Raw genomic sequence first — 9466 nt, forward strand, 5'->3', positions numbered from 1 at the left:
TCACGCTGCTCGCAAGTCGCATGGAACGGAAAACAGCGATGCCGAATTGCCGGATGCGGTGCGGGGCCAGGGCCAGGGCCAGGGCCAGGCGCGCTCCTCCATCCACGGCACCATGCCACGTGCCGGGTGGACCCCCGCGGATCGCCAGCGGCGGGGCCCTTCCAAGTGTCACTTGCGGCTCCACTCGTCAGCCAGCTAAGGCGGACAAGAGTCGTCCCAGCGGCCCAGCCCCACTCGTCAGTGAGCGAGACGAGACGAGACGAGACAGCGGGATTTATTGAGAGCGCGTCCCCCTCCGGTCCTCCCTCCCTCCCCGCGCCGCTGCCTTCCCTTCTCGACTCCGATGACTCCAATTTCACGCCTTCGCTTATAAATACCGGCATTCGGGGGCACTCGGCCTCGGCAAGCCCACTGCACCACGCCGCCCCGAGGACAGGGAGGACGCGGGCATTGCCGATCCAAACGCGCGCCGCCGCGTCAACTCGCCTCCGCCGCCGCGCCAACTCGCCTCCGCCGCCGCTCCGTAACTGGTACGGCTTCGATCTACTCCCCGTCCCCGATCGGGTGGCTTCGGTCCGATTGCTCGGTCGATGTGCGCGTTAGCTCGTCGTCGGATGAATGGATGATGGATTATTAGTTTGTGTTGTGTCGCCGCGTGGACGTCTGCAGATTCGGAGTTGTTCATGGTGTCGTCAGACTATTCTGGCGTCGCCTTCTTCTTTTTTTCCTTTTTTTTTGGCGGTGTGTGTGCATGCGTCCATGCATGACTCGTGCGTGTATTTGTGTGTTTTTAGAACGAAGCGGTGTGTGTGGTTTCTCTCCGGCCATCCGGAGATTTTTGGGGGGAATTTGTTGAGATTTTCCTGGATGTCTCCGATCGTCTCGGCGCAGTGCTGTGGTGCGTGAGCTGTCGTAACTTAACGGTGGGGAGAAAAGTTGCGCATGTTCCTTCACCCTCGTTACTCCAGTTTCTGTACATGTGGGTTGGAAATGGCTCCAGCAACTGAATCTCGTGCTCTTGTTTTTCCACTGCTTGTGTTCTCTGAAAATTCGTCGCACGTAGCTGCGCTACCCGTGCATCGCGTCTTTTTCTTTAAAAACTCTTTTATTACTCCTTTGTTTGATCGGTTTTGGACGTGGTAACTATAGCTGGTGAGCTGTTCTCCTTACAAGTCGTCGTGGAAAATTGATGCGTGCGTTCGTTGGTTCCTAAACTCTGGGTTAGGACTGGGCCCCACCCGTGGAAGAGGGGCCTCTTGGACCAGACCGTGAGCTGCAATTATCCGCTGGAACAATTTTCAGTGCTCTAATCTAGTTCATCATCAGAGGATTTTGCACAAGTTCTCATCTAGTTAGATATAACCTGCTGAATTATATTGTTAGAATGGTTATTTAAAAGGGGCTTTTGCATTTTTACCCCTATTTTGTATCAAAATTGTGATTTTGTCCCTGTTTTTTTTTTTTACTTTATGAATTTATCCCTGCGTTTTCAAAACGAAGCACTACTTTGCCCCTATTCTGTCATCCTCCCCTAATGGTGTTAACATTTGTACAAAATGACAGAAATGCCCATATGATTTTGCCCCCATTTGTTATGTATATTTGTGATTTTACCCCTGATTTGGAATTAGGCATTTATATTGTAATGTTGACAAAAATGATTACATTTGGTCAAATATATTTGGCACAACTTGCAATTATTTCGATTCAGATTTAATATTGAAAAAAAATTCAAAATTTTGGCAGCACATTAGCAATATTGTATAATCTTTAACCACGAGGAGTTCACTCGAACATAGGCGCCATCAACTCAACACAAACTAGTTTTGGAAAAAGAAACACAAATCCATAACACGCAGCACTGCCGTATCCATGCAAGCATGCGGATTCGTCTCGAAATAGTCCAACGCGGACCGCATGTAGGCGTTCGTCACGGCCCCCGCGGCGCCGCTCACCAACTGCACGGCGCGCGGTAGAGAGCCAGAGACGACGTCGGCTCCCCCGCGGGGCACACGGCGCTGGTCAGCACGATAGCGTTGGGCGTTGGCAAAGTACCCCGTGGGGAGCGGAACCGCGGCCGCCCATCCACCGCGAACAGCAGCTTGCTCCGCCGCGACGGCCGTATCCCAACGCCCGCTCCACACGAAGCCAACCAGTGCCTCGAACGTGGTGCACACACGGCCCTCTAGCGCCACCGCCGCTTTGACACGCGATGGACGCGGGCGTGAACCGGAACGAGCGGTGCTGGGTGCATGAGCGGGGAGTCCGAGTCGTCCTCGTCCTCATCCCCGTCGCCGTCCCCTTCGTCGTCGTCATCGGTGATCTGGGCGAACTCATGGTGCGGGAAGACCGAGACTGCGGCGTGCGCCCCTGAGCCGGACCCGGACAACACCCGCTGCCGGGCACGGCCGCCGCCCAGCGCGCACACGACGAAAGGCCGCGGTCGCCCCCTGCGCCCCGGAGCAGCAGCCGCACTACGCAGGAGCCCCGAGGCCGGGAGGCGCCGCCACACCGCGCGCCCTACCTTTGGTGCAGAAGCTGCCGCCGAGGTCGGCTGTGCACTCGCGACCCCGCGCCAGATGCGCATGTGCCCTATGCAGCCTGGGTCGGACGAGGAAGATCCTAGAGACAAGGATAAGGGGCAGTGTGGTCATTTCGCCTTTGCTTTTTAGATTTAGAAGTTTTTTTAAATCATTTATTCCCTGTCCATCTAAGGACATCCAAAGTAGGGGCAAACAAATCGTTCATTTCAAAATAGTAGGAGTAAAATCACAAAATTGAAAAAGCAGGGATAAAATCATAATTGGAGCACTGGATAGGGGCACGATCATAATTTTCCCTATTTAAAAAGTTATTGTACGAAGAAATTCAGAACCTCACGTTACATACATATAATGGCTTCTGATGTCAAAGTTTGCCCAAATTGACTTATTTTTTCATGGACAGCTAGGCCATTTTGGTACATGAACTTTCTCTAATCTATCTAGTGATTGGCTCTGATCTTCCCTTCCCCTAAAAAAGAGCCTGCTTTGTTTGTGGACGAGCCGCCTGGTGACCCTATGTTAAGCGTCATTTCATTATTTTCTATTTAAGCCTCCACTTTATTAATTCCTCTCTCAGGTTATGGATCTACTAAGGCATCCCTTCAAGGGAGTTGTCACTGATATCAAAGGAAGGGCCACTTGGTACAAGCATGATTGGGTTGCAGGACTCCACTCTGGCTTTAGGTCAGTTTTGTGTAACGTATTTGTGCTGGGTCATTATTAGTAATTATGCATGTCTCGTCTGTTCACTATTACTGTTAATTGCATAGCTTATTTGTATTACTGGCAAATGGATCATCAGGATATTGGCACCTACCATGTATATCTTCTTTGCCTCTGCTCTTCCTGTCATTGCCTTCGGAGCACAACTGAGCACGGCAACAAGTAAGGCCTTGCCTTGTGCTACTATGCTAGTTAGGCCTGTATATCACAAAAGCAGTAACAAAACAATATACTTTTTGTTGCAGATGGTATACTCACAACAGTTGAAACATTGGCATCGACTGCGATATGTGGCATCATACATTCAATTCTTGGAGGGCAGCCTTTATTGATTGTTGGAGTTGCCGAACCGACTATTATCATGTACACTTATCTCTACAACTTTGCCAAGAATCAGCAAGCTCTGGGTGAGAAGCTATATTTGGCGTGGGCTGGATGGTAATGACTGAAATAGAATGCATTTGAACCTGCGTTAGCTTTCAGATAAACTGGACTTGATATTTCCTCTCTGTCCGTAGGGTCTGCATCTGGACTGCCATCATGTTGTTTCTTTTGGCAATGTTCAATGCTTCCAATGTTATTAGCAGATTTACAAGGGTTGCAGGAGAACTTTTTGGCATGTTAATCACTGTTCTGTTCTTGCAAGAAGCTATCAAGGTACTATGGTACTAGTAAATCCGATTTATTTCTTACATGGCAGAAATATTTAAAACGGGTTGTCTAATGCAGGGGATGATAAGGGAATTTAGTGTGCCCGAAGATGCTGACAGCAGTTCGCCAATATACCAATTCCAGTGGCTGTATGTCAATGGCCTACTCGGTGTCATATTTTCAATTGGCTTGCTGTATACTGCATTGAGGACCAGGCGGGCAAGGTCATGGCTATATGGCATAGGTTGGTCACTCTTTCTACTCTTTTATTTTACATCTGTAATGTTATACCTAAAGCTGAGTGTAGCTTGATGAGGAATATCATAAAGCCATTCAATTGATCCAGACTCCAGAGACAGTCCAACCTTTTTTTAACTAAAGGGCACGAGCTCATGCTTTTTCATTGATATAGAAGAGAGAGACAGCTCAACCCTGAAGCCCTAAATCCTACTAACACAATAGTTCCTCAGCCCTTTATTGTACGTTCTGTTTTTGGTATATGAATAATTTTTCAAAAGTAGTTTTTTTATCTTTAGTTTCTCTTATGGTATGTTATCACAATATTATATTAAAACACTTCCAAATCTAAATCGATGGGTACAACCTTTCTACGGACACATGCAAACAACTAATTATTTGCAAATGAAAGGCCTTTTTTCAAAATAAATTAGGTGTAAAGTGGACGGAGGGAATAAACATTTCTCATTTGAACTGGATTGCCGATCGACCTGGTTTTGGACTAGACCTGTAGACCATGCTCGACTTTATTTGTGTTTGGGCTTATCCTGGTTTGGGCTGGCCCACATCAGATGGGAATTGTGTTGAGAGCTTTATGTTTTCTTATCAGTCTTGAACTCCAGTTTTATTTCCTGTTTATTTGTATGGACAATTCTAATTTTTCTATGGAAGTGAGCCTAGCTCAATTTGTTGGGTGGCAGGTGCGGCCGTGCACTCTACTGTCGAGGTTCAAATCCTCTTTTAGCTTGACTTTGGGTGCCCATTAACTATTTTCTCTTAATAAAAAGCCGCCTAGTAACTCCTAGGTTGGATCTCGTTTTTTTAATTTTCTAATACATTTTGGTCTGAGCCCTTTAAATCTGAGAAAAAGTATTTATGCTAAATAAGCCATTAAATGTTTCGTAGATAGTTTATTTCTTATTTAGTGGTATCTGTGCACCTGACCATACACTTTGATTTGCCATTTACAGGCTGGCTTAGAAGCTTTATAGCTGATTACTAAATGTTTTGTAGATAGTTTATTTCTTATCTGGCGCTATCCGTGCACCTGACTATACTTTGATTTGCCATTTACAGGGTGGCTTAGAAGCTTTATAGCTGATTACGGCGTCCCGCTAATGGTGATTGTGTGGACAGCATTGTCGTATACACTTCCAGGCAAGGTGCCTTCAGGAGTCCCCAGGAGGCTTTTCTCTCCACTTCCCTGGGAGTCAGGTTCACAGGGACACTGGACCATAGCAAGGGTAATAAGTCGCTTGCTTATTATTCTGAGATGCAATATTATTGGTTGTAGAAGCGCAAACTTTCATAGAGATTTCCTGCATGGCTGCATATGATTCTGAATGCTTTCTCTTCTGTTTACTGTCAGGATTTGTTTTCCGTCCCTCCAGCGTATATACTTGCAGCCATTCTGCCTGCTTTGATGGTTGCAGGACTTTACTTCTTTGATCATAGCGTAGCTTCACAGTTGGCACAGCAAAAGGAGTATAATTTGAAGAAGCCTTCTTCCTACCACTATGACATTTTGGTCCTTGGAATCATGGTATGTGGCATATAAGTCTCTATCATACAAATTGTTTATTTAGATTTTCCATTTGGTTGTAAATTTAACCTCAGTTTCTTGGTATCTCAAATTCTCGATCACATTCGTTAGACTAAGTATGACAATCTATTTTTTTCCCCAATATATAGTATAGAAATGATGCAGGCCCTTGGTCCACATTTTTAGTTCAGATCTTATGGCTGTTTAGTTCCTTTTCTCATGCTATAAAAATGTCAGGTCCTGCTCTGTGGTTTGCTTGGCATCCCTCCATCTAATGGAGTCCTTCCTCAGTCTCCCATGCACACAAGAAGTCTTGCTGTCCTTAAGAGGCAGGTTGGTGAAATTCAAACTGATTTATGTGGTTTGCTAATGTAATAAGCTTTCCTCATACATTTCCATCTCTTAAATTCAGTTGCTAAGCAAAAAGATGGTTGATACTGCCAAGGAGAGCTTAGGAAGAAGTGCTACCAGTTTGGAAATATATGGCAAGATGGAAGAAGTTTTCATTGAAATGGATAGCGAACAGAACGCGAGTCTTTTGATTCTTTGTTACTTGACTTATTTATACATGTCAACAATAACAAAGCTTTTGAAACTTACAGCAATTTGCCTTTACCAATTACATATGAATTCTCCTTAATTTTCGTCCAGTACCTAAATACTACCTAAATGCTGAAATAACGCTAATGCTCAACATGTGGTCTTGCAGACTGATTCTGTTGACAAGGAGTTGAAGAACTTTAAGGATGCTGTTCTGCAAGAATTCGATGAAGAAGGGAAATTGACAAGAGAGTTTGACCCTCGGAAACATATAGAAGCCCACTTGCCTGTTCGAGTAAATGAACAGAGATTGAGTAATCTGCTACAATCCATATTGGTTGGTGGTTGTGTTGGAGCTATGCCAGTCATCAGGATGATACCAACATCAGTTCTCTGGGGCTATTTTGCATACATGGCCATTGACAGTCTACCAGGGAATCAGTTCTGGGAGAGGATACAGCTTTTGTTCATTGCAGAAGGCCGACGCTACAAGTAATATCTCTGTTCTGCATCAATTCACTTCAATTGAACAATTGGACTAACATGGGAATAATGCATATAGCCTTGTTCCTCCTTTGCGATTAATCATCAATTACACCGTGTCTGTAACATTTTCAGGGTTCTTGAAGGTCCCCATGCATCTTTTGTGGAGTCAGTGGTTCCCAAAACAATAACCATCTTCACGATCTTTCAGTTGGTTTACCTCCTAATATGCTTCGGCATAACATGGATACCGATAGCCGGGATCCTGTTCCCAGTGCCTTTCTTCCTTATGATTATCATCAGGCAGTATCTCCTCCCAAAATTTTTTGATCCCATCGTCTTGAGGGAACTCGATGCAGCTGAGTATGAAGAACTTGCTGGGGTCCCCCTTGAACACAATCTGGTATACATTCATCTTGCCTTCACTTGGAATCCATTTTTCTGTGTTTTGTATGCTTGACCCATTTGTTAATAGAAATTTGGTTGTTCCCTGCACAGGAAGATGAAGTATCTGAGGTAGGAAGCTGTCCTAGCCGTCCTGATGCAGAGATATTGGATGAACTCACAACCAATCGGGGAGAGCTAAAGCACAGAACTTCAAGCCTGCGTGAAGAAAGACCAATTCAGGTAACAATGAGCACGCATATGGTACTGCAATAAGTTTACAAGGGATTAGATGTGATGTAGTGATGGCTCATCGATTGACTCTCTGACATTTTTTTTTTTTTTTTTTTTTTTTTGCTGGCTTCAAATAGGAGCCAACGGGTTGAATTTTTTGCTTTCTTTTCTTTTCTTTGGGAGAACAAGTAGTCAAGTACGCACCATGCATGTCAGTGGCTGCTTTGTGCCTAACATAGGAAGATTTTCACAGGCCACTTCGAGTTAAGCACATTTCACACCTTTATCTTTCTTTTCTTGGAGAGAGAGGGGGTTTCTGTACTCTCTATACCGTCGATTTTGCGTTTAACAGCTTCAGCTCCACCCTGCAGGTTGCCCCAAATGCGGTTCAGCCAAGTGTTTTTTCTGTAGAGTGATGATCCTCAAGCTGCAGTCCGTTGATGTGAATACTGTTGCTATGTAATGTGCTGCTGCTGCTGCTGCTACTAGTGTTGTACTTGGGTTTTTGACCCAAACGCATCTGTGGGAAAGGTGTACTAATTTGTAAGAGCAGGTACTTAGCGTAAACTACGTAGGAGTGATTGGAAGGGAGAGCAGATGCAATACAAGTCTTGGATATGGAAGGGGAATGGCCGAACGGGAACGAAGTAGAATAATATCATTATCATTAGTTCCACAGACTGTACTAATCAAGTCCTTCAGTACATGACTATCAATGTAGAGTCTCATATTTGTCGAGTTTACATTTAGCTTGCTCTCTTTGACTGCAATCGCGTCAGTAAAGCTGCTCATATGGCAATCCGAATTTCCGTTGGAGAGCAAGTAATTAACCTTTTGCGCCTACCGGTACTGCCGTTTAACACTGAGGTGTTGATTCTGTGAGTGAAGTATGATCATGTCACCGAGCCAGCGGGTCACCAGCCCGGAGCAACGCACGGCGCCGCGGCAGCAACGGTGATACTCACATTTAAAAACAAGAGAGAGGAGCAACGGTGTATGCAGGAGCTCAACCTCAATGAGAGCGTACACGTCACTCCGATTAATTCTGTCTGTCCGATCTTTGATCCTACGACAAATGTTGTTTGAATCCGCTTCTGTCCGGAGCATCTTCTTGTAGCTTCTGTTGCTTCCGCTTCTACTCAACATCAAATATATATCTGGCTTCTGATTCACAGCACACAGTCCTCCCTCTCATGCTCGCCTCTCCTCCAGTCCTCCCTCTCTCTCTCTCTCTCTTGGCTAGGGCGGGCCCCGTCGCGCGCGTCCCGGCGGCAGCGGCGGCATGGCAGGCCCCCGGCGTGGCGGCTCGGCACGCCCCCCCCCCCCCCCGGGCATGGCAGCCTTGGCATGGGCGGGCCCCGACACGGTGGCGGCGCGGTGCCCCGGCGCGGGCACGCTCCAGCGGCGGCCGCCGACGCAAGGCGAGCGCGCCTGCCTCTCCCACCTCCCTCCTCCTCTCTCGTTGCTCCGGGCGCGGTGCGAGGGTTGCTGGGGTCGATCTGGGGCCTCCACGACCGGATCCAGGACCTCCATGGACAGATCCGTTCGTTCTCCTACCGGATCTGGCTTGAAGGCGTCCTCTCACAGCGTCCAGCGTCGAGGGATGCGGCATGGGGGCGTCCTGCTGATGTGTGCTTAGTACATGGTGTTTATAGACTGCAGTTGCATTTACCGAATTTACGTGTATCCTTAGGAGCCACTGTTACTGATTTTCAGGTCACCTCTCTTCTGTGCATATGCAGCAGTAGCATGCTGCCAATGTAAGTTGTCTTTATCTTACATACGTCCGCCACAGTTGTTTACTTTAGAAGTAGTAAATTTAACGAACCAAGGAATGGTCTATAGGTCCATGTGATTTGAAACATGATTTTTATTGTAGTGAGGTGTGCGATGTTACTTGCGACTACTGAAACAAAAAAAAACGACTGTGTGTTAAACAGCTTCAAAGTGCATAGTTCTTATGGAGTGAAAATGATGGCATGTGTATTCTGGAATTTCTTTTGGGTACTTTGTAGGTCTCATGATTGATTTTTTTCATGGCCACAATGACCATTGTTAGATTATCAATTTAGACTTACCATTATAGAGGTATGCAAGATTAGCACGATTAGCACGGCTGCGGCAAGGA

General features: G+C 46.3%; 1 protein-coding gene across 1 annotated transcript; it reads left to right on the plus strand.

Moving 5' to 3' along the window:
• Positions 1 to 325: 325 nt before the first annotated feature.
• Positions 326 to 8090, plus strand: LOC136534702 (boron transporter 4-like). Its single transcript, XM_066527084.1, has 14 exons — positions 326 to 530; positions 3121 to 3227; positions 3346 to 3428; positions 3512 to 3704; positions 3785 to 3923; positions 3996 to 4161; positions 5232 to 5398; positions 5524 to 5697; positions 5935 to 6030; positions 6110 to 6226; positions 6407 to 6729; positions 6856 to 7123; positions 7219 to 7347; positions 7710 to 8090. Exons 2-14 carry the CDS (start codon positions 3124 to 3126, stop codon positions 7752 to 7754), a joined length of 2004 nt encoding a protein of 667 aa, XP_066383181.1. The 5' UTR covers positions 326 to 530; positions 3121 to 3123; the 3' UTR covers positions 7755 to 8090.
• The last annotated feature ends 1376 nt before the right edge of the window (positions 8091 to 9466 follow it).

The sequence above is a fragment of the Miscanthus floridulus genome, unplaced genomic scaffold (genome assembly GCF_019320115.1).
Source record: "Miscanthus floridulus cultivar M001 unplaced genomic scaffold, ASM1932011v1 os_2213_2_3, whole genome shotgun sequence".
NCBI classification, from domain to species: domain Eukaryota; kingdom Viridiplantae; phylum Streptophyta; class Magnoliopsida; order Poales; family Poaceae; genus Miscanthus; species Miscanthus floridulus.

Excerpts from the sequence above, each read along its gene's own strand:
- LOC136534702 (XM_066527084.1), top strand. The coding sequence starts at position 3,124 with ATGGATCTACTAAGGCATCCCTTCAAGGGAGTTGTCACTGATATCAAA. Across the intron at positions 6,730-6,855 it reads GCAGAAGGCCGACGCTACAA|GGTTCTTGAAGGTCCCCATG; the intron begins GTAATATCTCTG and ends TAACATTTTCAG. Across the intron at positions 7,348-7,709 it reads GTGAAGAAAGACCAATTCAG|GTTGCCCCAAATGCGGTTCA; the intron begins GTAACAATGAGC and ends TCCACCCTGCAG.